Source organism: Pongo pygmaeus, chromosome 19 (assembly GCF_028885625.2).
Source record: "Pongo pygmaeus isolate AG05252 chromosome 19, NHGRI_mPonPyg2-v2.0_pri, whole genome shotgun sequence".
In the NCBI taxonomy this organism is placed as follows: domain Eukaryota; kingdom Metazoa; phylum Chordata; class Mammalia; order Primates; family Hominidae; genus Pongo; species Pongo pygmaeus.
The window spans coordinates 3,432,514-3,460,242 of NC_072392.2; the positions used below are offsets into that span (position 1 = coordinate 3,432,514).

At 54.6% G+C, this 27,729-nt stretch overlaps 2 protein-coding genes across 10 annotated transcripts in view; one reads left to right on the forward strand and one right to left on the reverse strand.

Annotated features, from left to right (window-relative positions):
• Window positions 1-1,995, reverse strand: part of SHPK (sedoheptulokinase) — a 28,009-nt gene extending 26,014 nt beyond the window's left edge. For both annotated transcript variants that reach the window (XM_054459286.2, XM_054459285.2), the window contains exon 1: window positions 1,558-1,995. In XM_054459286.2, the coding sequence (XP_054315261.2) occupies window positions 1,558-1,728 (171 nt within the window). In that variant the 5' untranslated portion in view covers window positions 1,729-1,995. The remainder of the gene's footprint in view (window positions 1-1,557) is intronic.
• CTNS (cystinosin, lysosomal cystine transporter) lies at window positions 1,935-27,278 on the forward strand. Of its 8 annotated transcripts, XM_054459294.2 has the most exons (13): window positions 1,935-2,337; window positions 2,612-2,821; window positions 5,707-5,786; window positions 13,034-13,112; window positions 14,431-14,515; window positions 20,576-20,679; window positions 20,799-20,930; window positions 22,357-22,456; window positions 22,546-22,665; window positions 23,850-24,020; window positions 25,594-25,711; window positions 25,972-26,086; window positions 26,353-27,278. In XM_054459294.2, exons 3-13 carry the CDS (start codon window positions 5,726-5,728, stop codon window positions 26,468-26,470), a joined length of 1,203 nt encoding a protein of 400 aa, XP_054315269.2. In that variant the 5' UTR covers window positions 1,935-2,337; window positions 2,612-2,821; window positions 5,707-5,725; the 3' UTR covers window positions 26,471-27,278. The 8 variants fall into 8 exon arrangements, with proteins under 8 accessions (XP_054315269.2, XP_054315270.2, XP_054315271.2 ...); XM_054459295.2 differs by lacking the exons at window positions 1,935-2,337; window positions 5,707-5,786 and having other exon boundaries at window positions 2,694-2,821; XM_054459298.2 differs by lacking the exons at window positions 1,935-2,337; window positions 2,612-2,821; window positions 5,707-5,786 and adding an exon at window positions 7,250-7,325.
• The last annotated feature ends 451 nt before the right edge of the window (window positions 27,279-27,729 follow it).

The following is a 27,729-nucleotide window of genomic DNA, read 5'->3' on the forward strand; positions in this document are numbered from 1 at the left end:
TTGGCTCAGAAAACCAAGGTTTGTGGCTGAAAGGGGCCTTAGAAGCTGCCTATTTCAACTCAGAGAACAAGCTGAGGCTCAGGAAAAAGTCACGTGAGATTACACAGAAAGCCCCTTGCTATTAATTTCTATCCTCAATTAACTGAACACAGTTCACTTTTCCTTTTTAGGGAATTAACGGGATCCAGTTCTGAAGATTAACATCTTTTCTGAACCCACCTACATCTCCAACAGAGCCCACGATCCTGAAATTGTCCATTCCTACCTTGTAGCTTTCACAAGCCAGTAATTGTAGCGTATAATTATCAACCTCACGCTTTTTAAAAACAAATTTTTAAGACTTTTTTTTTAAATGTCTATATGCTTTCAAGAAGTGTTTCCTGCAGGATGTCTCGGCCTTTGAGACTGGGGGTCTTTGGCTTACCAGGGTTTCTTTTTCTTTTTTTCTTTTTTTTTTTTTCTTTTGAGACGGAGTTTTGCTCTTGTTGTCCAGGCTGGAGTGCAATGGCACGATCTCGGCTCACCGCAACCTCCGCCTCCGGGGTTCAAGCGATTCTCCTGCCTCAGCCTCCTGAGTAGCTGGCATCACAGGCACGCGCCACCGCCTACTTTTTTTTGTTTTTGTTTTCTGTTTTTTTTTTTTTTTTTTTTTCCCTGAGACGGAGTCTCGCTCTGACGCCCAGGCTGGAGTGCAGTGGCGCGATCTCGACTCACTGCAAGCTCCGCCTCCCGGGTTCACGCCATTCTCCTGCCTCAGCCTCCCGAGTAGCTGGGATTACAGGCGCCCGCCACCACGCCCGGCTAATTTTTTCTATTTTGGCGCCCGCCACCACGCCCGGCTAATTTTTTGTATTTTGGCGCCCGCCACCACGCCCGGCTAATTTTTTGTATTTTGGCGCCCGCCACCATGCCCGGCTAATTTTTTGTATTTTTAGTACAGACGGGGTTTCACCGTGTTAGCCAGAATGGTCTTGATCTTCTGACCTCGTGATCCGCCCGCCTCGGCCTCCCAAAGCGCTGGGATTACAGGCGTGAGCCACCGCGCCCGTCTGACCAAGGGTTTCTTGGTCCTCATTCTGCTTCTGTGGAATGAGCCAGGAGCCAGTTAGGCCTGATTTGACATCTGATTTCCGGAGGAAAACCCAGACTCTGCCCTGGGCAACAAACTGAATCCCGAACTTGAGGTCACAGGGCAGGTGTGAGGAGCGGAGAGCAGCAAGAGTGAGAGGGAGCCCTGTGGTCATTCCATACACACAAGAGGTCAGTTCCTCCAAGGTCAGGGGACAGAGAGCACAGGGATCCAGCGCCAAGCGCAAGGCCCCCAGAGGAGGCCAGAGAGTCGGGGGGGGATCGGTCCCAGCAGGTGGGAAGGATTCTGGGACCAGACCTAAGGGATCATGAGCACAGCTGCTGCAGGCAGAGGGGCCCCTGGAGAAGCTGAGGACAAGCTGGAATAGAGACTTCATTGCGGGAAGGGCTGTCAGGGAGGCCTCCTGGGGTGGAAGAGGGTGGTCAGGAGGCTCCTGGAGGCGGCGCGCCCCCGGGGGTCCACCTCACCTGGGGCCCGGCCACCGCGCTCTCGACCGCCGCCTCTGCCCGCGTAGCGCGGGCACAGCTCGCCAGCACTGCGAACCCGGATGGGTCGTCGGGCGCGGCCTTCAGCAGAGCTGCCTTCACAGATGTGGTGCCCAGGTCAATGCCGAGGGTGATCGGCCGCGCAGCCATCATTTCTCTGTCCCCCGCAGCTCCAGTCTGCAGCCAGCGGCCCCACAAGTCCGCGCTCTTCGCCCAGGAGGGCGGGGCAGGGGCGGGGAATCGCCTGCCAATCTTTCAGCCACACCCAACATGGAGGCTTCTTGTCTTCCCATTGGTCGGGGAAGGCGAGCTTCCACGCAACCCTCGCGGCCGGCCCCGGCTATAGGCGGAGAGGCGGAGGAAGGCGGGACCTAAAGGGGGCCCCGCCCCGCGGGCTCTGGTTTCCGCCCAGTGGAGGGCGGTCTGAGCTTCGCTCACCAAAGGAGCCGGGAGGCGCTGGCGGCTCCAAGATTCTCTGTGTCCCCGGCAGCGGGCCTCATCTTCCCTCACACCGGAGCCCCGATCCCTGCGCCCCGGCCCGACCCAGCTGCGCTCTGTCCGGCTAAGACGCGCAGAAACTACAACTCCCAGAGCGCATCTCGCCGAGATCGGGCCCCACGAGTCAGGTGGCGGAGGTCAGGTGACAGCGGACCCGCCTCTCCCAAAGTCTAGCCGGGCCGGGGAACGCGGTCCATTCCTGACCGGCACCTGGCGAGGCTCCTGCGTCCCGTGAGGGCGGTTCCTCGAGCCTGGGGGGCTCAGGTGAGAGCGGGCGCGGCCTCCCCTGTTAACTAGGCGGGCCCCTTGAGGCACAGCAGGTCAGCGGGGCAGCCTGCCGGAGGTCCAGCGCCCTCAGCCGCGGCGGGCTCCGTTCCCCGCCACCAGTGCTGGCCTCGCGACATGGGACAACCGCGGGTGGAAGGGTCCGAGCGGTGGTCAGCCGAGGCAGGGACAGCGGGCTGCCGGGGTCGGTGCCGTTCCCAGCCCCTTCCCTTCTGCTCAGTTGCCGCCTGGGTCTGGGTTGGGGAATTTGCAGATTGCTTTGGAGACGCTGAGAGAACCTTTGCGAGAGCGCCGGTTGACGTGCGGAGTGCGGGGCTCCGGGGAACTGAGCAGCACGAGACCCCATCCTCCCCTCCGGGTTTTCACAGTGGGCGAAGGGAGGACTCCTGAGCTCTGCCTCTTCCAGTAACACTGAGGATTACTGTGTTTTGTGAGAGCCCGCTAGGCGCCCTAAGCAACAGAGGTAACCACTTTATATCCTTGTTTCTCAACCTCGTTATTCCTACCCACCCCTCTCCCATAAAATTTAATACCACTAGTACACTATGTATTTGTTTATGTGGCCACAAACCATTGTAATAGCTAGATTTCTTCACCACCACCCCAAGCCAATTTTTTTTTTTTTTTTTTTTTTTTTTTGAGATGGAGTCTCCAGCCTCTGTCACCCAGGCTGGAGCGCGATCTCGGCTCACTGCAACCTCCGCCTCCGGGGTTGAAGCGATTCTCCTACCTCAGCCTCCCGAGTAGCTGGGACTACAGGCCTGAGCCACCATGCCCAGCTAATTTTTGTATTTTTAGTAGAGACGGGGATTCACCATGTTGGCCAGGTTGGTCTCAAACTCCTGACCTCAGGTGATGCGCTCACCTCGGCCTCCCAAAGTGCTGGGATGACAGGCGTGAGCCACCGCGCCCAACCTACCCCCAGCCAATTTTAGTCCTACTTGACAATGCGTGCTTTACATCTCCTCATTGAAGTCCTGTGAGGTAGTTACCACTGTCCCTGTTTAGCACCACAAGGTCACATAAGTAATAAATAGGTCAAGCCTGTCTCCAGTGCACACAGCCCTTGCCACTATTTGTGTACCCTCTCCAAAAGCAGGAGACCCAGGGAGTTCTGGGTCGTAGAACAGAGGACAGGACCAACTCATACCTGGCAGAGAGGAGCTGCCACACTAGACCCCTAGCCCCAGGTTGCTCCTGGGAAGGGACTGAATGGGTGAGGAGCCTTCTTGAAACATGTGACATCTGAATGAGGCCTGGACAATAGTTAGAACTTACATAGGAAGGGCACGCCAGACTGAGCCCATTGTCAGGAGATACTTCATTTCTATCTTGTAGCTTTCACAAGCCACTAGTTGTATGTAATTATCAATCTGTTTTTTTTTTCTTTTTTAATTTGAGATGGAGTTTCACTCTTATCACCCAGGCTGGAGTGCAATGGTACAATCTCGGCTCACTACAACCTCCACCTCCCGGGTTCAAGCGATTCTCCTGCCTCAGCCTCCTGAGTAGTTGGGACTACAGGCACCTGCCACCACGCCTGGCTAATTTTTGTATTTTTAGTAGAGATGGGGATTCACCATGTTGACCAGGCTGGTCTCGATCTCCTGACCTCAAGTGATCCAACTGCCTCGGCCTCCCAAAGTCCTGGAGTTATACGCACGAGCCACTGCGCTCAGCCTAATCTGATGTTTTTTAACATTTTAATTGACTTACCTCTCAATGTCGTTTTGTCTCTGCTGGCATTGTTCCTCCAGGTGTCTCAGCCTTTGAGGCTTGGGAATGTTTGCTGACCAAGTCTGTGAGTTTGAGAAGCTGGTTAGGCCTGATTCTGCATCTAATTTCTGGAGAAAAACCAGACTCTGTCCTGGGCAACAAACTGAATCCTGAACTTGAGGCCACAGGGCAGGTGTGAGGAGCGGAGAGCAGCAAGAGTGAGAGGGAGGCCTGTGGTCATTCCATACACGCAGGAGGGCAATTCCTCCAAGGTCAGGGGACAGAGCACGGGGATCCAGCCCCAAGGGCAAGGCCCCCAGAGGAGGCCAGAGAGTGGGTATGGGGCCATTCCCGGCCGGTGGGAAGGGTCTCAGATGAGGCAGACCTGCAGCAGGCAAAGAGAGAACCCTGGAGGAGACAGGGGCCAACAGAGGTCACACAGCTGAAGCAGCCAGGGAGACTTCCTGAGGAGTGTGTAAGGGAGATGTCAGGAGATACTGGAGGCCTTGGGGAAACTGAAATCAGAGTGGGAACAGGGATGTCTCCACACAGACCTTACCCAGAGCTCCCCACAGTTTGCAGGAGGCCCGCGAGACTGTGTACTGAGGTAGCACAGAGACCAAGCTACAGAAATCCATGCCGGCCTACCTGCTCTTGACCCACTGTTCACCTGCTGTGTGTTGGGGGTCACAGGAACGCAGCTCCCCATCTTCCACACTAAACCAAGGAGTTGCTCTGGGGCTCATCCCTCCCCGAGTCCTCCTTGTGAACGACTCCAGCCAGTCCTGGAATGGTGACACTTGTCAAACAAAGTCTTGACAGGCGCGGTGGCTCATGCCTGTAACCTCAGCACTTTGGGAGGCTGAGGCGGGCGGATCACTTGAGATCAGGAGTTTGAGACCAGCCTGGCCAACATGGCGAAACCCATCTCTACTAAAAATACAAAAGTTAGCCAGGCATGGTGGGGGGCATCTGTAATCCCAGCTACTCAGGAGGCTGAGGCACGAGAATTGCTTGAACTCAGGGGGTGGAGGTTTCAGTGAACTGAGTTCGCACCACTGCACTCCAGCCTGGGCAACAGAGCAAGGCTCTGTCTCAAAAAAAAAAAAAAAAAAAAAAAAAATTTTAAATATGTATATTTAAAAAAAAATTTTTTTTTAAGTCTTAAGGGTCAGTTGGTGTCATCAGCTCTTAGACTCTTATCCCAGGACAGGAAAGGAAATTAATTTCCTTGAGGTTTATAGGTTCACAATGTCAAATATCTGACCACAGTTTTAACAACTTTTGGAGAAAAAGAATCTCAAGCCAGTAAAATTGCATTCTTTCTTTCTGCTAACTAAGTTTTTGCAAAAAGCAATTGAAGAGGGAAGAATTCTGGTCTTTGTTCACTTCCTCAGGGGGGCACTTTACACAACCCATTTGTCTGCTCCGAGCCGAGCCCGTTTCCCCTATATATCAAAGAAAGATAAGTCCTCTCTAGGGTGTCCCTCTGAGGCTGTGATGCAAAGCCCTGAGGTCAGAGCTGTCAGGTGGGAGTCCTTTATGAGCCATCCATGCTCCAGAGGGCAGATGGTCTACAGGGAGCTGATTCAACATTCCCCTGAACTTCTCTCTTGCTGTTTTTCTTCCTAGTTCTGAGAAATCGAGAAACATGATAAGGAATTGGCTGACTATTTTTATCCTTTTTCCCCTGAAGCTCATAGAGAAATGTGGTAAGTTTAGAAATGACACGTCAACTTTGTAAAGAGGGAAATGGTGGCTAGAGGAAGGAGTAATCTGATCTGTTTGTTGCCAAGGGTTTAGAATCATTCAGACCACGTGTCTCTGTCTGCCCGTCGGCCATGTGGCCACTGGGGTGGTGGAACAGACCCAGGTCTGGGATCCAGGTGTTCGGCAAAGAGCCAGATAGTTCCACATATAATTGGCCTTCTGCCCTGGTATCTCTGTACCTTTCCTGTATCAAAGTGAACAGTTGGTTCTTAAAGTCAGACTATGCAGCTGATTCTCAAAGTCAAACGGTAGAACCCCAACAACCTGGGATAGTATCTTAAAGACTGGCTCAGGCTGGAGCAGTGGCTCACGCCTATAATCCCAGAGCTTTGGGAGGCCGAGGCAGGAAGATCTGTTGAGGCCAGGAGTTTGAGACCAACCTGGGCAACGTAGTGAAACCCCATGTCTACTAAAAAATAATTTTTAAAAATTAGCCATATGCAGTGGCTCGTGCCTATAGTTCTAGCTACTTGGGAGGCTGAGGCAGGAAGATCACCTGAGCCCAGGAGGTCAAGGCTACAGTGAGTTATGATCACACCACTGCACTCCGGCCTGGGCAACAGAGTGAGACCCTGACTTTAAAAGAAAAAAAAAAGAAGAATGGCTTATGCCTCTGCCCTGTGGACCTCACAGAGAGAGTCTTGGGTCCTGGGAAACACTGGGGAAGCAGAAGAGGTGGCCACCCTGTTGTACCTGGTTCTGCCAGGCACAGATCACCTGAGGAGTCTGCCCAGCATCCCCTTGTAAGATGAGAAAACCTGTCCCTTAGAGAGGGGCTGAGGAACAGGGTGCAACAGCCCAGCAGGGCTAGGGGTCAGTTGGAACACAGGCTGGGATGGAGTTTACACGTCCTTGTAGGAGGACTGACCTTCAGCGCAGGCCTCTTTGAGGCCCCTGCTCTTCTAGCAATTCTCCCACTGCCCAAAACATCTCTGGAATTCCTTCCATAAAGAGCCATGTTTAGCACTTCAAAGGTGCCGGGCCCATTAATTTGATCCTCGGCTTGCCTGTTGGATCAAATACAAAAATCAGATACTTTTTTTTTTTTTTTTTTTGAGACAGAGTCTTACTCTGTTGCTGGGGCTGGTGTGCAGTGGCACGATCTCAGCCCACTGCAGCCTCCACCTCCTGGGTTCAAGCAATTCTCCTGCCTCAGCCTCCCGAGTAGCTGGGATTACAGGCACCCGCAACTACGCCCAGCTAGTTTTTTGTATTTTTAGTAGAGATGGGGTTTCACCATGTTGGCCAGGCTGGTTTTGAGCTCCTGACCTCGTGGCTCGCCTGCCTCGGCCTCCCAAAGTGCTGGGATTACAGGCATGAGCCACCGTGCCTGGCCCAGATACATCTTAAATTCCCATTTCAAGTGAACCTTGACAAACAATACAAATCCTGCAGAGGTTTCCCCAGAGCCTAGCACCATTGCTGTTATCTGGCCTCCTGCATCTCTGAGGAAACAGTGGTCACGTGATCATCTCTTCCAGGTTTGTTAAACACTCAGTAATGTTTGTAGTCACACCTTGTGGATAAGCAATTTCCAGGAAAGGCAGGTCTTTCAGACCCTGGAACCTGGTGTTTCTTAATACAGATGTCAGAACCCTGTCCCCACCCTGTAGGATCAGACTTTGTGAGACTGAAGCTGGAGCATGTGCGTGTGCCCGGGAGTGTGCGTGCGCGTGTGTTTGCCTGGGTGTGTGTGTGTGTACCCGAGCGTGTGTGTGTGCGCGCGCACGCGTGCACCTGGGCGTGTGTGTGCACGTGCACGCATGCGTGTGTGTGTGTGTGTGCCTGGGCATGTATGTGTGTGCCCGGGTGTGTGTCTGCATGCATGTATGTGTGCCCCGGCGTGTGTGTGTGTGCGTGTGTGCCTGGTCACTCATACATACTCTTTAAAGCCCCATTAGTAATGCTAATACGCTCCCCTAAGAGAAAAACAGAAAATCCAGCTACGACCACTCCAGTTACCCAGAGGGGAAGCAGGCCCAGAGAGGGTAGGCTTCCCCAAAGTCACACAGCTAGAAAGTAACAAAGCTGGGACCTGCATAGGATCCCTGCTGCATGAGATCACTTTGCCTCCTTTCCTGAATGCCATTAGAAAAGAAGAATGGGCCAAGTGCTGTAGTTCACGCCTGTAATCCCAGCACTTTGGGAGGCCAAGGTGGGTGGATCTCTTGAGGTCAGGAGTTCGAGACCAGCCTGGCCAACATGGTGAAACCCCGTCTCTACTAAAAATACAAAATTAGCTGGGCATGGTGGCGGGTGCCTGTAAGCCCAGCTACTTAGGAGGCTGAGGTAGGAGAATCGCTTGAACCCGGGAGGCAGGAGGTTGCAGTGAGCTGAGATCATGCCACTGCACTCCAGCCTGGGCGACAGAGCAATTCCCCATCTCAAAAAGAAAAAAGGGAAGAAGAATGGAAGCCACCATAAAATCAAGTCACTGGAATTGAATCTCCAACCTCATTCTGCCCTTGCTGTTTCTTTCTTCTCTTTGCTTTGGGTACTAATTATTAAGGAACACAGATGAGATGATTGGCCTTCAGAGTTGTCTGTCTCTGACTTCTCTGGGTGGAATCTTGAGGCAGCTCAGCCTCGTGGCAAGAACCTGGGCTTTGGACTAGACAGGCCTAAGTTTGAATCCTGCCCTCACCATTTTCAAGCTGTGTGGTCAAGAAACCTTTCCTCTTAGAATGCTCAGTTTCCTGAAATGTAAAATAATAATAATGCCTACCTCGGCCGGGCGCGGTGGCTCACGCCTGTAATCCCAGCACTTTGGGAGGCCGAGGAGGGTGGATCACCAGGTCAGGAGACCGAGACCATCCTGGCTAACATGGTGAAACCCCATCTCTACCAAAAATACAAAAAATTAGCTGGGCGTGGTGGTGGGCGCCTGTAGTCCCAGCTACTCAGGAGGCTGAGACAGGAGAATTGCTTGAACCCGGGAGGCAGAGGTTGCAGTGAGTCGAGATCGTGCCACTGCACTGCAGCCTGGGCGACAGAGCGAGACTCTGTCTCAAAAACAAACAAAAAAATGCCTACCTCTCACTTTTGTAATACTTAGAAAATGGGAGCTAGGTGTATAGCAGAGTAGCTGGTATTGGGTAGGTGCAGAGTGGGAGAGAGGCCTATAAGAATTAATTTTAAAAGCCTGGCCAAGCATGGTGGCTCATACCTGTAATCCCAACACTTTGGGAGGCCAAAGAGGGGGGATCACTTGGGCACAGGAATTTGACACCAGCGTGAGTGACATAGTGAGACCCCATCTCTACAAAAAAATTTTTTTTTTTGAAGCAGATTCTCACTCAGTTGCACAGGCTGGAGTGCAATGTGGCGTGATCTCAGTTCACTGCAACCTCCACCTCCCGGGTTCAAGCGATTCTAGTGCCTCAGCCTCCCAAGTAGCTGGGATTACAGGCATGCGCCGTCACACCCGGCTAATTTTTGTATTTTCAGTAGAGACAGAGTTTCACCATGTTGGCCAGGTTGGTCTGAAACTCCTGACCTCAAGTGATCTGCCCGCCTCGGCCTCCCAAAGTGCTGGGATTATAGGCGTGAGCCACCGCACCCAGCCAAAAAAAATTGTTTTAATTAGCTGGGTGTGGTGGCGCATGCCTGTGGTCCTAGCTACTGAGGTGAGAGGCGGCAGTGGTGGGAGGAGGGCTTGAGCCTGGCGGGTTCAAGGTTGCAGTGAGCCATGATCACTCTCTTTAGGAGGAACTCAGGATGGTGTCATGGCTCATTTTGTGAATGTGATACAATGTAAAGATTTTAGACTTATGGGGCCAGCTTCCTAACTGCCTCCCACCTTGGGCTAAAAATGTCCTGCAGTTATCATGTGATGATAATAATAGTAACAATTATTTAGCATCTGGCCTTTGTGGAAAACATGTTACAAGCATTGCTACATTTTATCTTCACAGTGACTCATTGAGATAGGTCTTGGTATTCTCCCCATTGTACAGATAAGGAAATGGAGGCTCAGAGAGGGTAAGCACCTTACCCATGGTCACACAGCTAGGAAGTGTCAGAGCCAGGATGGAACTGTGTGACTTTGGAGCCCAATATCTCAGTTGCTGAGGACCTGTTTTCGTGGTGCTAAAGAAGGAGGAAATAAACATTCTCTGGTCTGGTTCTTGGAGTGTTCACAAACTCCTATTTTATTTTTTTGTTTTATTTTATTTTGTTGAGACAGAGTCTCACTCTGTCACCCAGGCTGGAGAGCAGTGGCGCAATCTCAGCTCACTGCAGCCCCTGCCTCCTGGGTTCAAGTGATTCTCTTGCCTCAGCCTCCCGAGTAGCTGGGATTACAGGCGCCCGCCATCACGCCCAGCTAATTTTTTGTATTTTTAGTAGAGACGGGGTTTCACTATGTTAGCCAGGATGGTCTCTGTCTCCTGACCTCTTGATCCACCTGCCTCGGCCTCCCAAAGTGCTGGGATTACAGGCCTGAGCCTCCGCGCCCGGCCTAATTTTTTGTCTTTTTGGTAGAGATGGGGTTTCGCCATATTGGCCGGTCTGGTCTCCAACTCCTGACCTCAGGTGATCCACCTGCTTCGGCCTCCCAAAGTGCTAGGATTACAGGTGTGAGCCACTGCGCCCGGCCCTCAGCCTCCTATTTTATAATGCAAAGATTGTAGGCGCTCTGTGGCCATGTAGATCTCCCACTCACCTTGACCTCCACTGCCTCCGGCAGAGCCCTAGGGATCCAGAGTCCGGCCGGCCGCCCCGCTTCACTTTCAGCATCCTGTCCTGAGCAGTGGCTGCTTGTGGGACTTGCTTACCTGGCATGGTCCTCAGCTCTAGGCAGAATTGAACTGGTGGGATGGGAAGTCCCAGCTATGCAAGCCCAGAAGAAAGCCTCGGAATGACCTCAGAACAGTGAGCCTGAAAAAGAAGGGCAGAGTCGCCACAGCGGCCTCCAGGCCCTGAGGCTCCACATAAGGAAGGGACTGCCTTTTGCCGCTCTGAGCACCTTGGCCTCTGCAAGGGCCAGGGGACATCCTGTTCTGAGGAGCCCAGCCAGCCAGCAGGGGACTGGAGATTGTGGACTGTGGGGACCTGCGGACCTGGGACAGAGCTTCCATCTGCATTCACGTGCTAAGTATGGAGAAGGCAGCTCTCAGGGTCTGAGAGGCTCCAGGTAGCACAGCCTGGCCTGGCAGGGCAAGCTTCAGGCTGTGATCTCCTTAGAGGAGATGAGGTTACAGAGGAAGAGAAACTACCAGGTAGGAGTATTGAGGTGGAGAATCAGAGGTCAAATTGGGTAACTTTAAGTTTCCTTCCGGGCCAGGTGTGGTGGCGCACGCCTGTAATCCCAGCGCTTTGGGAGGCCGAGGCAGGCGGATCACCTGAGGTCAGGAGTTCAAGACCAGCCTGGCCAACATGGTGAAACCTCATCTCTACTAAAAATACAAAAATTAGCCAGATGTGGTGCCGCATGCCTATAATTCCAGCTACTTGGAAGGCTGAGACAGGAGAATCACTTGAACCCGGGAGGCGGAGGTTGCAGTGAGCAAAGATCATGCCACTGCACTCCAGCCTGGGTGACGAAGCGAGACTCTGTCTCAAAAAAAAAAAAAAAAAAAGTTTCCTTCTAACCCAAGCATCTAAAATTTCAGATCTCAATTCATCTGCCTTTGAGGGGTCTGAGTGACAGGGTCTGGGTGTGGGAACTGGGCCTGGGGGTCTGAGTGACAGGGTCTGGGTTGGGGAACTGGGCCTGGGGGTTTGAGTGACAGGGTCTGGGTCAGGCGAACCAGGCCTGCCGGCAGCCTCTGCCGTTATAAGGACCCTCCTCATCACAGTCATGCACCTGCTTCCCCACCCGGCCTAGAGTCATGATCATGACCCCCAGGCTGTGTGTAACCCAGAAGGCAATCAGGCAGGGGAGGTGAGATGGCAGGTGTGGCATGGGGCTTCCAGCACTCCTGGGAGCAGAGGCTGGGACGGGGCTGCCCAAAGAATACAGGAAGCACACAAAGAGAGGCTTACTCAGTCTGGTGCTCTGGACTAGTTGGCCTTGCAAAAGGGTTTTCTTTCTTTCTTTTTTTTTTTTTTTGAGATGAAGTCTCATTCTGTCGCCCAGGCTGGAGTGCAGTAGCGATCTCAGCTCACTGCAACCTCTGTCTTCCAGGTTCAAGCAATTCTCTGCCTCAGCCTCCAAAGTAGCTGGGACTACAGGTGCATGCCACCAAACACAGCTAATTTTTTGTATTTTTAGTAGAGACAGGGTTTCACCATGTTGGCCAGGATGGTCTTGATCCTCTGACCTCGTGATCCACCTGCCTCGGCCTCCCAAAGTGCTGGGATTACAGGCGTGAGCCACCGCGCCTGCCCAGTTTTCTTTCTTTTTTAAAGAAAATATTCTGTAGAAACAGAGTCTCTCTGTGTTGCCCAGGCTGATCTCCAGCTCCTGGGCTCAAGCAATCCTCCCGCCTTGGCCTCCCAAAGCACCAGGTTTATAAGCGTGAGCCACCACGCCCAGCCCCAAGATGGTTTTCTAAGACCCTAAGACCCAGACCTGCTTCCTCCCTCATCTGGGGGGCCTGTTTGTCAACTTGACTCTGAGTTAACAGCTTAATGCCAAGAAAACTCTCTGAGAGTGAAACAACTATTCACCCTTCTTCCTCCAGTCCCCCGCAGATAGTCAGCCCCAGGAAGGGGACCAGTGCCGGGGTGAGCTGGGTTAGGAAGGGACCCCAAAGGGCTCTTTAGAAACTCATTAGCTGGGCCCATGTGTCTCTCTGAGAGTACAGGAAAGGGGCTGGCCCAGTTCTTCAGGGCATTTTGACTTCATGAACAGAGGAGACCCCTGTGCTTTCATCTGAAGAGGTGGTTCATGGCTGCCTTTTACGCTCCCAGATCACGCTTGAATTCCCCTGTAATGATTTTTGGGCTCCATGGTTCTCTAACGATCTCTGGGTAACTCAGCCGCAGACTCTCAGAGCCTGTCATCGCAGGGGGAGGAGGACGCTCCGGTGTTTTCTGCTCAGGCCTGTTTTCCTCCATCTCTGTCTCTGGCAGCAGGTGGGGAAGGAACCCAACCAGGGCCTGTGTTTGCAGTCCTATCACAGAATAGGGCCTGTCAGAGAGTCAGAGCTCAGGAGTTCAGATGTCAGGGGTTTCGGCCCAGTTTCCTGTCACAGGCCCGAACTCTGACCCAGTTGCCTCATGTCATTGATTTGGGTCCTTCCAGAGTCAAGCGTCAGCCTCACTGTTCCTCCCGTTGTAAAGCTGGAAAACGGCAGCTCGACCAACGTCAGCATCGCCCTGCGGTAAGTTCCCGGGCCTGGCGCTGTGCTCAGCTCCGCTCAGGCCCCGCAGCTGGGCCGGGGCTGACCCCTGGCTCAGTCTGTTCAGATTTCAGATGCGCTACTCTTGCCTCTTACCTGTAAGACAAGCCCTAGAAAAAGGGATGGTGCTAGCCCTGGGCTACAGGATGGGATCGCAAAGGCTGACCCCCACCCTGAGTCCTCACCTTCCCTGGGAGAAGGAAGGGGTGCTTCTCCCAGAGACGTGGGTCTTTTCCCCGCATGGGAAGAGTCCTGTGTGACCGGTGTTGAGGCCAGATTTCAAAGCGATTCTTTCTAAGTATTTGAAGAGAGCCCTGAAGGTCAAGGGGCAGGAGGCTGAGCAGCTGGTAGGCGCTTCTGAGGTTGCTTTCAGAAGCAGGAGTGGCCGTGTTGGGTGATGCCGCTTATGCTGGGCCTTGTCTGGGAGTCTCACTTGCTGCCATCTGCTGGCTTAGGCACAAGCGTCGCGACTTAGTCCAGTCCGTGCCAGGGAGGCTGCCTCTGCCTTCTCGGCTCTTAGCTGCTTTCTCCTTCCCTTGCCTCCCAGCCGTGAGGATTCCCTGATGAAGAAGACCTAGAGCCCTCTCCTTCTCTCTTTATGCCTCTCCCCCTTCCTCGCCTCTCCTGCGAGATCTGGCCTGAAAGTAAAGCTTTGGTTCCGAGGCCCCTAGCAGGCCTGCCATTCCACTCCCAGCTCCCTCTGTCTCTGCACACCCTCCCCCTACAAATCTTACAAGTCATCTCTTACCACAACTCTCCAGGCCCCTGGAGCGGCCTCCCACTGCCTTTCAAATTAATTCCAGGCCTCTAAACCCAGAGCCAGGGCCCAGGAGACGGCTTCCAGCCAGCACGTCTGCCTTCTCCCATCAGATGCCTCTCCCAGCTTTCCAAGTCCGGACTGCTCCCTCCTCGTTCCCTGCCTGAGCCCTCTCCTCCTTCAGTGAAATGCTGGCCCTCACACAAGGCCCCACTCAGACCCGACAACCTCTGGGAAGCCTTTCCCACCAGAACAGGAAGCCATGGTCCTGGGCCTCCAGATGCCTCATTTGTCATTCACACCCAGTTTGCTTTCTTCTCTGTTCTCACCCTACCCTGAAGGGATGGACACCTGGTCTCCTGATTAAGACAGGAAAGCCTACAGGAGCAGGGTTTCCACCTGGCTACCCATCAGGGTGGAGCACATAGCATTTCCGAAGCCTAACTGCTTGAGAGTGGAAGGCCAGATGTGAAATCCAGAGGGCTGGTTGAGATCTCACTGTGTCCAACTTCTCAGCAGTAATTAGACTCTTGTCCTCCACAGGCCACCATTAAATGCAACCCTGGTGATCACTTTTGAAATCACATTTCGTTCCAAAAATATTACTATCCTTGAGCTCCCCGATGAAGTAAGTAACCAATCTTAACGGATGGGTAGGGAAATGCTAGGTAACAGAACACACTTGAATTAAGAGCTGGTGGAAACAGGTCTCCTAGGCGGCCCCTGTTCCATCAACCTAGAAATCTGTGATTTTTGGCTTTGTTGGTCTCTTTTGGGGATGAGCATCATATGCCATTAGATGGAATTAAGAAGGTGATAGTGAGGAACCTGAGACAGAAATAGTTCTGGGAATGTAAACGTTCTTACCGGGAGTGGTGGCTCATGCCTGTAATCCCAGCACTTTGGGAGGCCAAGGTGGGCGGGTCACCTGCGGTAGGAAGTTCGAGACCAGCCTAGTCAACATGGTGAAACCCCATCTCTACTAAAGTAAATACAAAAATGAGCCAGGCGTGATGGCACACGCCCGTAATCCAAGCCACTTGGGAGGCTGAGGCAGGAGGATCACTTGAACCCAGGAGGCGGAGGTTGGGGTGAGCCTAGATGGCCCCACTGCACTCCAGCCTGGGCAACAGAGCGAGGCTCTGTCTCAAAAAAAAAAAAAAAAAAAAAAAAAGTTCTTAGAATTTTCTAAGGCCTGGCTGCTCAAAGGGCATTCAAGGACCATCAGAATTGGGCTTCGTTAGGAACACAGCATGTCAGGCCCCTACTGATTCAAAGTCAGCACACTAGTAAGATCCCCAGATGGTTTGAGTCCACATTAAGGTTTGTGAAGCCTCATTCTGAGACAGCATTGGTTGGGTGTCATTTCCAAAAACCAGTGCCAGAGGCCGTGTGATCTGACAGCGATCATTACCCATAGCTTTATGCATGTATCTATTTGTGTGTACCCTGCTTCCACCTTACTGAGAATTTGAGCCAGTTGCTATTCAACGAGATAAAAAGCATCCATAGAGGAGGTGGTAAATAAGGGTTTAAATAACAAGATGAATGCAGGTCACTCAGGGCACATAACTTCCGGAGAGCTATTGTACAACATGGCGATACAGTTAATAATCATGTATTACTGCATGCCTAAAAACTGCTAAGAGATTAGATCCTAAATGTTCCCACCACAGCTGGGTGCAGTGGCTTGCACCTATAGTCCTAGCTACTCACGTTCGTAACAACAACAAAAAAAGATAAGTATATGAGATGATGGATATTAATTAGCTTGATTTAGTCATTTCACAATGTATGCATATATCAAAGCATCACATTATATACTGCAAATATATATACTTTTTATTTGTCAATGATACCTTAATAAAGCTGGTGGAAGCAGGAGGAGAAGAATGCAGGGATGAGATCAGTAGCCATGAGGCACATCGAGATGGGCTGCAAATCAGCTCTGAGCCCCCTAGGAAGCAAACAGGAGTGAAACACGATCAGTCTCAAGCATGTGGGAATCTGTGATCTGAAAAATATAGCATCACTGGCTGCAGAGATGTGCACCCTGTAATCCCAGCTACTTGGGAGGCTGAGGCAGGAGAATCACTTGAGCCCAGGAACTCAAGGCTGCAGTGAGCCATGACTGTACCACTGCCCTCCAGCCTGAGTGTTGGAGCAAGACTCTGTCTCTAAAAAATTAAAAATAAAAATAAAATGTTTAAAAATAACAGCATTGCTGAGAGAGGATCTCAGAGTATCCAGCTAAGAGGACCCCGCATGAGAGGGAGCTCTCCCTGCTGGTGAGCACCTTGTTAGTGCCATTTCCCACACCTCCCCTCTTGCCCAGGGTGTGAGGCCAGCATGCAGAGCCGGTGGGTTCTAACAGCACAGCCCTCTGATCCACAGATTAAATTCTGACTCTGAGAGGAACAGATGCTGATTGCTTCATTTAGGGCCAAACATCTAAGCCAAAGTGTCATCTTTTTATTTTTATGTATTCATTTATTTTTTATCTTATTTATTTATTTATTTAGAGACAGAGCTTCACTCTTTCACCTAGGTTGGAGTAAAGTGGCACAATCTCAGCTCACTGCAACCTCCACCTCTCGGGTTCAAGCAATTCTCCTGCCTCAGCCTCCCAAGTAGCTGGGATTATAGGCGCCCACCACCAGGCCCAGCTAATTTTTGTATTTTTATTAGAGATGAGGTTTCACCATGTTGACTAGGCTGGTCTTGAACTCCTGACCTGAGGTGATCCACCTGCCACGGCCTCCTAAAGTGCTGGGATTACAGGTGTGAGCCACTGCGCCCAGCCATTGATTGATTGAGACAGAGTCTCACTTTGTAGCCCAGGTTGGAGTGCAATGGCACAATCTCAGCTCACCGCAACCTCCACCTCCCGAGTTCAATCAATTCTCCTGCCCCAGCCTCCCGAGTAGCTGGGATTACAGGCACACACCACCACACCCGGCTAATTTTTGTATTTTTAGTAGAGATGGGGTTTCACCATGTTTGCCAGGCTGGTCTTGAACTCCTGGCCTCAGGCGATCCACCCACCTCTGCCTCCCAAAGTGCTGGGATTACAGGCATGAGCCACCACGCCTGGCCAAAGTGTCCTCTTTTTAAAATCAAAAAAGACAACAAACAAGCCTTGGCTGTAGGAGTCCTTGAACCTGAAGCACAAACAGATCCAGCAAATCCATGGTGTCAGTCAGAGCAGCAGTGACCCTCGGGGCCAGGGGAGGCTGGAGGAAGCAAGCGGGGGTTCCGAGGACTTGGGAATGTTTCATTTCTTCATCTGGGAGCTGGATGCATTCAGTCTGTAGACATTTTATCAAGCTGTGATGTGTGTACTTTTCTACCTATATGTCATAGTTCAGTTTTTTAAAAAGTCTTCAACAGTGAGAGGCCAGGCACGGTGGCTGACATCTGTAATCCCAGCACTTTGGGAGGCTGAGGTGGGCGGATCACCTGAGGTCAGGAGTTCAAGATCAGCCTGGCCAACATGGAGAAACCCCGTCTCTGCTAAAAATACAGAGATTAGCCAAGTGGTAGTGGTGTGCGCCTATAATCCCAGCTACTCAGGAGGCTGAGGCAGGAGAATCACTTGAATCCGGGAGGCAGAGGTTGCAGTGAGCTGAGATCATGCCACTGCACTCCAGCCTGGGTGACAGAATGAGACCCTGTCTCAAAAAAAAAAAAAAAAAAAGAAAAGAAAAGTCTTTAACAATGAGAGTCAAACCATTGGTGTGAGATGGCATTTATGGGCAACAACCTACCTTTTCAGGCTCCTGCCTCACTGGCCCTTCCCCACCCACCTCTCACCACTCCCCTCCACTACCCGTGATGCTGGAAGCCTCTGGTTAGAACATGGGAGTTGGGTGGTCCAGGAGCCAGGCCTGTGAGCCTTGGGTAAGGCACTTCACCCCGACGCAGCACCGTCTCCTTATTCGCAGCTGTACGGTGAATAATATCTACGTGACAGCCTTGTGAAGATTAAAAGCACTAGCAAGTGTAAATGTCTAGGATTGACTGGGCACGGTGGCTCATGCCTGTAATCCCAGCACTTCAGGAGGACAAGGCAGGCAGATCACATGAGGGTGGGAGTTCAAGACCAGCCTGGCCAACATGATGAAACCCAGTCTCTACTAAAAATACAAAAATTAGCCAAGCGTGGTGGCGAATACCTGTAATCCCAGCTACTTAGGAGGCTGAGGCAGGAAAATCATTTGAACCCGGGAGGCAGAGGTTGCAGTGAGCTGAAATCACGCCATTGCACTCTAGCCTGGGTGACATGAGCGAAACTCCATCTAAAAAAATTAAAAATGTCTAGGATTATCCCTGGCACATAGAAAGCACTCAGTGAAAGGCAGCGATTATCATTTCATTCTGTCTTGTATCGGTCACTCGACCGATTTTCTCCCTGCCTAGTTCCAGAAGGGATTTAGTGGCCACTTAACAAATATGCAAGCAACATTGCAAGGAATATCTGTTAAAAATAAGAAAAAGCGAGTGGCAGGAAAATAAAAGAGCCAGGAGTGGCACGCGTTATGAAGATGTACCTTGTGAGACGCGGACCATAAGTTGGACTCCAGGCTTTGCTGCAGCCGCTATACCATTTCAATTGTTCTGCCAAAGCCGTGGTGCTAAGAACAAGAAGGCAGTGCTTCAAGGGTCCTCATTAAGAAGCCACTGCAGGGTGCGGTAGAGTGCCTGTAGTCCCAGCTACTCAGGAGGCTGAGGCAGGAGGATCACTTGAGCCCAGGAGTTGGAGTGATCAGTGAGCTATAGTCGCACCACTGCACTCCAGCCTGAGCTACAGATCAAGATCTGCCTCTTGGAAGGCCGGGCGCGGTGGCTCATGCCTGTAATCCCACCACTTTGGGAGGCTGAAGCGGGTGGATCACCTGAGGTCAGAAGTTCGAGACCAGCCTGGCCAACATGGCGAAACTCCATCTCTACGAAAAATACAAAAAATTAGCTGGGCATGGTTGTGGGCACCTGTAATCCCAACTACTCGGGAGGCTGAGGCAGGAGAATCACTTGAACCCTGGGGGTGGAGGTTGCAGTGAGCCGAGATCGTGCAACTGCATTCCAGACTGGCAACAGAGTGAGACTCCGTCTCAAAACATATATAAGAAGCCACTGCAGTTAATGAGCCAGATCCTCACGGTACCTGCAATATGGGTGGAGTATTATCCAGGGAACACAGAAGCTGGGGACGAGGGGAGACAGTTGGGTTCAGTAAGGATATCATCCTGCTCCCCATCGCTGCAGCAGGATTTAAGAGTCTCAGGAAGGGCTGGGCGCGGTGGCTCACACCTGTAATCCTAGCACTTTGGGAGGCCAAGGTGGGTGGATCGCTTGAAGTTGGGAGTTTGAGACCAGGCTGACCAACATGGTGAAACCCCGTCTCTACCAAAAATACAAAAATTAGCCGGACGTGGCGGCACACGCCTGTAATCCCAGCTACTCGGGAGGCTGAGGCGGGAGAATCGCTTGAACCCGAGAGGTGGAGTTTGCAGTGAGCCGAGATCGCGCCACTGCACTCCAGCCTGGGCAACAAGAGTGAAACTCCATCTCAGGGCAAAAAAAAAAAAAGAGTCTCAGCAGGAATGCTTGGGAGATCAGATGTTGCAGGCAGGCCTCCAGGTACTTTTTCTTGAAGCAGAGCATTTGCCAAATATTGGGGAGCAGCAAGGGTGAAAATGCCCTCTTTGCCAAGTGCCTCATGTATGTGCCTCTTCTGCTTTGTCACTTGGCAGCCAGGCTGGCACAGGGCACACATGGTTTTGTGGACATTGAGGAGCCCAGTGATGACGGAAGTAGAAGTGATGGTATTGTAGTGTAGCAGTGGCCCCGTGTGCTGTGCACCAGGCTCTGTGCTGTCAGCTTTCTGGACATCCTGTCGTTCGTGGCAGCCCTGAAGGGTGGACACTTTTGTTAACTCGTTTTATAGATGAGCAAACTGAGATCAGAGCTTGAATAACTTGCCCAAGGTGACATGCCCAGTGAGAAGACGAGAGCCATCCCTCCTTCCCTCAGAGATAAGCCAGAGGAGGGCAGGAGGACAAGTCCATAGCTCTGCTCAGAAAGCCTCACCCAGGCCAGGCACGGTGGCTCATGCCTGTAATCCCAGCACTTTGGGAGGCCAAGGTGGGCAGATCACCTGAGTTCAGGAGTTCAAGACCAGCCTGGCCAACATAGCGAAAGTCCGTCTCTACTAAAAATTCAAAAATTAGCTGGGCATGGTGGTGCGCACCTGTAATCCCAGCTACTCGGGACTCAGGAGCCTAAGGCAGGAGAATCGCTTGAACTTGGGAGGCAGAGGTTGCAGCGAGCCGAGATCGCTCCACTGCACTCCAGCCTGGGTGACAGAGCGAGACTCCGTCTCAAAAAAAAGAAGCCTCACTCAGGCCAGGCACAGTGGCTAACGTCTATAATCCCAGCACTTTGGGAGGCCGAGGTGGGTAGATTGCTTGAGCCCAGGAGTTCGAGACCAGCCTGGGCAGCATGGCGAACAGGAGGTTCAAGTCAGCTGGTGGGTGCAGCGTCTCTCCTTGTGCTTAGTAAGCTCTTGGAAGGTGAGGCTGTGGGTGATGCGTCCCTCCGTTCCCTAGCGTATAGCATGGAGCTAGATGCCAGCGGGGTCCTCAGTAAGTGTACATGGCATCGGATTGAACCTCAGTCTTCCTAACAGGTTGTGATGCCTCCCGGAGTGACAAATTCCTCTTTTCAAGTGACATCTCAAAATGTTGGACAAGTTACTGTTTATCTACACGGAAATCACTCCAATCAGACCGGGTAGGCTGGCCTCAGCGCGTGCGGGCCTCACATGACAAGAAGGGGGCCGTGCTGGGCGCGTGGGGGTCTCCTTTAGAAGCCCAGCCTCAGCTCATCCCGGTCCCCAAACTCCTTTCCAGCCCGAGGATACGCTTTCTCGTGATCCGCAGCAGCGCCATTAGCATCATAAACCAGGTGATTGGCTGGATCTACTTTGTGGCCTGGTCCATCTCCTTCTACCCTCAGGTGATCATGAATTGGAGGCGGAAAAGGTAACCCCCTGGGCTGTACATGCAGGCTCTCCTGGGGCCCCTAGGAGCAGGGTGTTCCAGCAAGGCTGCCGATAGCACAGCCTCCGACGTCCCCTCTACCCTTCTGCCTGCCTGCCCTTTCCAGAAAGTTGTCCCAATGCGAAGTTGTCCAATGTGAAGGCTCGGAGAGCCTGGGTCGGACTCCCATGCTGGGCATTTCATCCCTTGCCCAGCTCAGCCCCTCCCTGGGAAAGCAGCAAAACAGGGAAAATGGGGCTCCTTAGTTTAGTGGAGAATGGGCGGGGGAGGGAGAGCAGTCCATCGTGAATCTCCTCTGCGCTGGGTCCATCCGGCCCTGGAGGATTGCGGCGTCAAGTCCTGTAGACTTGGCCTTCGGGACGAAGCTGTCCCACCTTGACTTGCAAGGACACACGCTCTCCTGCAGTCACCCTGGCCACGTGGGCCTCCTTGGGGGATGGCACGCAGAGACCCGGGAGGGAGACGCTTTCTTCCAGAGGCCTCCCGACTCCCCTCCGGAGCCAGGACTTGAGGGGCAGAGAGATCTTGGGCAGAGGGGAGGAAGGGAGGGGGGAAGTAGCTCTCGAGAGGGCAGGGATTGGGCGGCATCCGTGGTGGGAGCAGCAGGGACCTAAGGACAGTACCCTGCTTGAGAAAGGCCGAGTCCTCCTTCACCGTGGCCTGGGAGCCCTGTCCCTCCCATTCCCCACAGTGGTGCCAGCCCTCACCCCCTGCCCTGCCATGCCCTTCCAGCCCTGCCAGCCCTCACCCCCTGCCCTGCCCCTCCACCCCCCACCAGTCCTCACCCCCGGCCCTGTCCTGCTCCTCCACCCCTGCCCTGCCCTTCCACCCCTGCCAGTCCTCACCCTCTGCCCTGTCCCTCCACCCCTGCCAGTCTTTACCCCCTGCCCTGTCCCTCCACCCCTGCCAGTCTTCACCCCCTGGGGTCCTCACCCCCTGCCCTGCCCCTCCAGCCCCCACCAACCCTCACCTCCTGCCCTGCTCCTCCACCCCCGCCAGTCCTCACCCCCTGCCCTGCCCCTCCAGCCCCCACCAGCCCTCACCTCCTGCCCTGCCCCTCCAGCCCCGCCAGTCCTCACCCCCTGGGGTCCTCACCCCCTGCCCTGCCCCTCCACCCCTGCCAGTCCTCACCCCCTGCCCTGTCCCTCCACCCCTGCCAGTCTTCACCCCCTGGGGTCCTCACCCCCTGCCCTGCCCCTCCAGCCCCGCCAGTCCTAACCCCCTGCCCTGCCCCTCCACCCCTCGCCAGTCCTCACCCCTGGCCCTGCCCTGCCCTTCCAGCCCTGCCAGCCCTCACCTCCTGCCCTGCCCCTCCACCCCCGCCAGTCCTCACCCCCCGCCCTGCCCTGCCCCTCCACCCCTGCCAGTCTTCACCCCCTGCCCTGTCTTGCCTCTCCACCCCCTGCAGCGTCATTGGTCTGAGCTTCGACTTCGTGGCTCTGAACCTGATGGGCTTCGTGGCCTACAGTGTATTCAACATCGGCCTCCTCTGGGTGCCCTACATCAAGGTACGGCCTTGCCTGCCCTACATTTCTGCCCACGTGGCGTGGTGGCCCGGCTGCCCCTCACCACCCAGCTTCTCCCACCCACCAAACAGGAGCAGTTTCTTCTCAAATACCCCAACGGAGTGAACCCCGTGAACAGCAACGACGTCTTCTTCAGCCTGCACGCGGTTGTCCTCACGCTGATCATCATCGTGCAGTGCTGCCTGTATGAGGTGAGAGCAGGCCCGGCCCCCCACAGGCCGCCCCAGCCAACACCCGCCACCCCACCTCACCTTTGACAGAAGACGCGGCAGAGCCTGGAAAAGGAAGGGTGTGTGTTCATTCATCCAGGTCCTGTGCTGGGCATAGAAGACACCATGAGTCCAGGCTCTCAGAGCCTCCCAAGTCTGGAGTGAGGGACTCAGGGAGAGGCAGTGGCTGGACTCAGGCTGAGAGCCGTGCACAGAGGAGCCCAGACAGCTCATGGGGGAGCGCAAGGCCCTGAGCCCTGCCAGGGAGGAGGGTGGAGGAAGACACCTGGTTGGGCTCCAAGGATGAGTGAAGTTCCTATGGAGGAGGGGAGGGGCCGGGGTGGGCTCCTGGAGGGGTCAGGTCACAGAGGCCAAGGGGCATTTGAGAGGGACCCTGAGCAGGTGGGTGCAGCTGGGCTTCAGGGTGCCAGGAGGGGCAGGCTCCTGAGCAGTCAGGAGGGGCCCGCGTGCAGGCAGAGGCACCTGTATTCAGCTTTGTTGCTGGAGGCCATGGGTGTCAGCAGGGCAGGGCCCCACCAAGGCTGGGTCCGGGGACCCCTGATATGACAGCTTTGCTTTCCCTTCTCTCAGGCAGTTCCCTTCACACTGTAAGGCCAGCCAGGGGCTGTCTGGCCCTATCCGTATGAACCTTCTAGGCTTTCTCAGCTTTTGGTGTAAAGCGAGAGTGAAGGAGGCCCATGTTGGGCCCGTGTTCAGGGAAAGGCAAGGCGAGGGGACAGATTGCTGAGATCCTCAGGCTGCCGCCGGGTCGTGGGACGAGTCAGTACCTGGCTGGGAAAGGCACCAGGCCACCAGAGGTCAGAGCCCACATCTCCAAGTGAGTGCTGAGAGGCGCCCAGTTCTGCCAAGTAGGAACAAAGCAGACGGAGCTTGAGAGTCCAAGCGGCCTGAACAGGAGGCCCTGGCGATGAGAAGGTGTGGTTGGTGCTGGGGATGTCCAGCACCAGCCCAACTGTGATGCTTTCTGTGGTCCAGATGTTCCCCTGCCACAACCCCAGTGCAGCCCCCACCTCACAGGGGCTCCTTCAAGGCCAGGGTCCAGCCTCCGTGCCCCTCTCTAAGCCCGCCCCATCCGGGGCTGTCCTTGCTCAGCCCCGGCGTGGCCTCTGTGTGGGTCCACATCTCTGCCCTCCTCTCACCCCCAGCGCGGTGGCCAGCGTGTGTCCTGGCCTGCCATCGGCTTCCTGGTGCTCGCGTGGCTCTTCGCATTTGTCACCATGATCGTGGCTGCCGTAGGAGTGACCACGTGGCTGCAGTTTCTCTTCTGCTTCTCCTACATCAAGCTCGCAGTCACGCTGGTCAAGTATTTTCCACAGGTACTTCCGGGACCTGTTCACATGGCCAGTGGCAGGAGAGGCGAGAGCTACATGGCCCAGGCCCTGCTCTGGTGGGGCAGCTCCTGCCGGGGCGAGGAAACAGGATGAAAAGCCACAGGGAGCCCGGGAGCCCAGCAGGAGCAGGGCGGTGGGGAAGCCAGCCTGCCACTCTTCCCCCGGGCTGGAATCACAGGAGAGCGTTAGCGGAGGCCCCTTGGACCCCACGCTCCCCTAAGCATCAGGCATCGGGCAGGTGGTTCCCCTTCTCCACACCCCAGCCGTTCCTGATGCCTTTGGCTCTGCCCCCAGCACTGCCTCCGTTTCCACAGCAGGAAACTCGGAGAGGTGAGGTGGGAGGAGGGAGCCCCTTCCTGCGCAGAGCTCAGCCCCTCCTACAGGCACAGCCGGTCCTCTTCAGATCCGGGGACTCAGGGTCCAGCACATCTTGCCCCATGGCCTGGGACAGGGTCGGGGCTGAAGTTGCTGCACCCGGGGATCTAGGGCCTCATTTAACTCGCCCCATTCCCAAAGGGAGGAGCCTTGTTCCAGTGTCCCCAGCCCTGGGAGCCTTGTGTTCTGTGAGCTCAGGAGGGCCAGTGTTCTGACTGGGAGGCAGGGCTGGACTCAGGCTGAGCAGGACTAAGTTCTGTGGACAAGGAGCCCGGGCGTTCCGGGCCAGGCCAGCCTGCACAGAGGCTGGGGCGGGACACGGAGGTAGTGAGGGGACGCAGCTGGTTGAACAGTATTGAGCATGTTGAAGCTGGGAAGCTGGGGGGGGGGGGGGCTTCCGAGGAGGGGAAGGTTTGGGGAAGTGGGCCCCAGTCCCTGAGGGTGGGAGGGCTCGGGGCCAAGAAACCGGGGATGCAGGAGCCCGGGCTGGAGACGTTTGGAACTGTCCAGGGCTGGAGGGGCGGCAGCAAGTACAAAGAGGGTGAGCCAGGACACAGACAGGGACCGACTGGAGGCTCACTGGGACGCCACCAGAGAGGCCAGGATCTCTCACGACGTCCCCACAGACCCGCCCCCAGACCCAGGAAGCCCCGGCCAGGCCTGGGGGGGTACTTAACCCTGCTCTACAGACTGGGAAACCAAGGCTAGAACTGTCACTTGCCCAAGACAGCAAGCTCCAGTGATGGAGCCAGGATTCCAAACCAGAAGTCCCACTCCCACCAGTCCCTAAGCACATGAAGTCGAGGCTGAGTTTGGGGACAACCTTCCCTGGAGGTGAGAAGAAGAATCATAGCTGCAGGGAAACTAGCACAGGGCCTTGGCCCCAGGGATGTGGAGGAGACGGGGAAGGCCGCATCAGCCCCGCCTCCGCTGGAGTTGTGAGGTGTGGGGGGTGGGGGGCCTTTGCTTGCTGTACATGCAGATGAGATGCCCGCCCCCAGGACCACCCATACTGTTCCTTGGCTGAGGCCTGTCATAGCCCAAAGGTCACCGTGTTCCTTGCAGCCAAGGCCCCAGTGGGAGGAATGAGAACCGCTTTTGTTTGGGGGGCAGTCACGAGGCGCGTGAGGCAGCTGCCCAGTCCTCACCGCCCTCTGTCTGTCTGTCCGTCTGTCCGGCCCAGGCCTACATGAACTTTTACTACAAAAGCACCGAGGGCTGGAGCATTGGCAATGTGCTCCTGGACTTCACCGGGGGCAGCTTCAGCCTCCTGCAGATGTTCCTCCAGTCCTACAACAACGGTGAGTCAGCCAGCGGGCTGCTGGCCACCCTGTGGCTGGGGCATCGGGCGGGGCCGGCCTTCCCAGGACCCTCCAGCCAGGGCTCCACCCCCACCTGGGATCCAAGTCAATCCCACTCCCAAGGAGAGACCCACCTAGGGGCCTTCGTAGCTGGAGGATTTGTGGTTTTCTGGGACCCCCACCTCCCACCACCCCACATGCTCCAGCTGCCTCAGGAGCTGCCAACCTAACACCAGCTTCTGTCCCCCGGCTGCTAACAGACCAGTGGACCCTGATCTTCGGAGACCCAACCAAGTTTGGACTCGGGGTCTTCTCCATCGTCTTCGACGTCGTCTTCTTCATCCAGCACTTCTGTTTGTACAGAAACAGACCGGGGTATGACCAGCTGAACTAGCACCCAGGGACCCAGTGTGCCCAGCCCCCGGCCTCGTGCCCTGCTGGGGAAGGCCTCACCCAGCGAAGGCCAGAGAAGCGGTTGGGCCCTGGCACGCAGGGCTGGCTCAGTGTGCGGACAGAGGAGAGCACTCTGCTCCTGGGGCCAGAGGCCATTCAACAGCCTGCCTTCGTCCGGGCCCCTCCTGGGCCTCCCCGGCCAGGCACGTGGCACCGTCGCCTTGACGCCGCCATCTCTTTTCTTTAAGGCTTCGGGCAGCGCGCACAGGCTCTGGCAGCCGTCTCAGGCAGGACTGGGCACCGAGCTTGCAGCCGAAGGCCTTGCCCCAAACTACCAGCGTTTCTGCAAGCAGCTTGAAGGGCTGACCTTGCAGCCGGGTGAGCCAAGGGCACTTTGCTGCCACCGCTGCGTTCCCAGAGACCAAGCAGCTGGGTGCTGTGGCCAGTGGACTCAGAGGTGCTGGTGGAGGGGCTAGGACTTTGGGGTTAGGCCATGGGGCTCTTTCTCTGAAGGCCACTTTCCTGACATACTCTCTCTACATAACTCAGCGTCCGCGACTGCAGTAACAGCTGGCCCTACCCAGAGTATTTCTGAGCCCTGAGGGGCCCACCAGATTGGTTCTGAATTGGACTCATGCCCAGCAGATTAGCATAGTAACTCCTTTCAGATTTTTTGGAGGGACGTTTGGAAGTGGCTTAGTCTCTTCTGCTCTCTCTCCTACCTCCACCTTCTCAGATGAGCCCCATCTGAGCACATCCAGCTGCTCCTTACCCGGCATCTGGAGTACAGGACATATCTCTCTCCTGCTACCAGTCTGTGCCTTAGAGGTCTGTTAGGCCTGCCAAATGGCGACCAGCTCCCCTGGAGGGAGGGCAGGCCCCCTTCTCTCTATTTCCCCAGACTACTACATGAGACTCACCAATTTCTGGCCTGTTCAGGAGCCTCAGATAAGTATTTGTACTTGAGACCACCTCACACAATCCGTATGGGCCCAACCCTGATCTCAAACCTCCTTCCCTCTGCCCGAAGCTGTCATCCTTCCTATGGCAGGAGGGGGGTCCCAGGACGTGCCTCATACATGACTTGAGTTTGTCAGTCCACTGAGTTTCCTTCTACAAGATCAACGCAAGGGGCCTGTATCTTGAATTAAAACCTGCTCGCTTCCTTTCTGCACTCTGAGTGCGTGCTCAATACAGAAGGCAGGTGTGCTGGCCTTCAGAGCCAGGTGCCCTGCTCCCCTCGTGTAAGGAAGCGCATAAGATTGTGAAGTTCACTGACCCGAGAGGACCGCGTGCTGACCCCACACTTCACTGGGGAGCCCTCTTGGGTAGTGCGAGACGCCAGCCCGCCCAGGGCCAGGTCAGTCTCCCAGGCTCCACGTCTTCACCATTACCAGGGCACGCCACTCAATCTGGATGTGAGCCGGGGTGGATGAGGTTCTGAAGGGCACACCAGCACTGGGAGTGGGGGCAGTGGGGGTCTTATTCTCCAGACGCTTCCTCTATCTAGTTGTAACAAACATCAAAGAATGTCAGGTCTTGTTTCTGTAGAGCAGACTTTGGCCTGACCGGGTCCACAGACCTGTTTCACTTACATCACCCAGTAAATGCATTACTGGGTGCCC

Excerpts from the sequence above, each read along its gene's own strand:
- CTNS (XM_054459294.2), top strand. The coding sequence starts at position 5,726 with ATGATAAGGAATTGGCTGACTATTTTTATCCTTTTTCCCCTGAAGCTC. Across the intron at positions 5,787-13,033 it reads GAAGCTCATAGAGAAATGTG|AGTCAAGCGTCAGCCTCACT; the intron begins GTAAGTTTAGAA and ends GGGTCCTTCCAG. Across the intron at positions 22,666-23,849 it reads TGCAGTGCTGCCTGTATGAG|CGCGGTGGCCAGCGTGTGTC; the intron begins GTGAGAGCAGGC and ends TCTCACCCCCAG.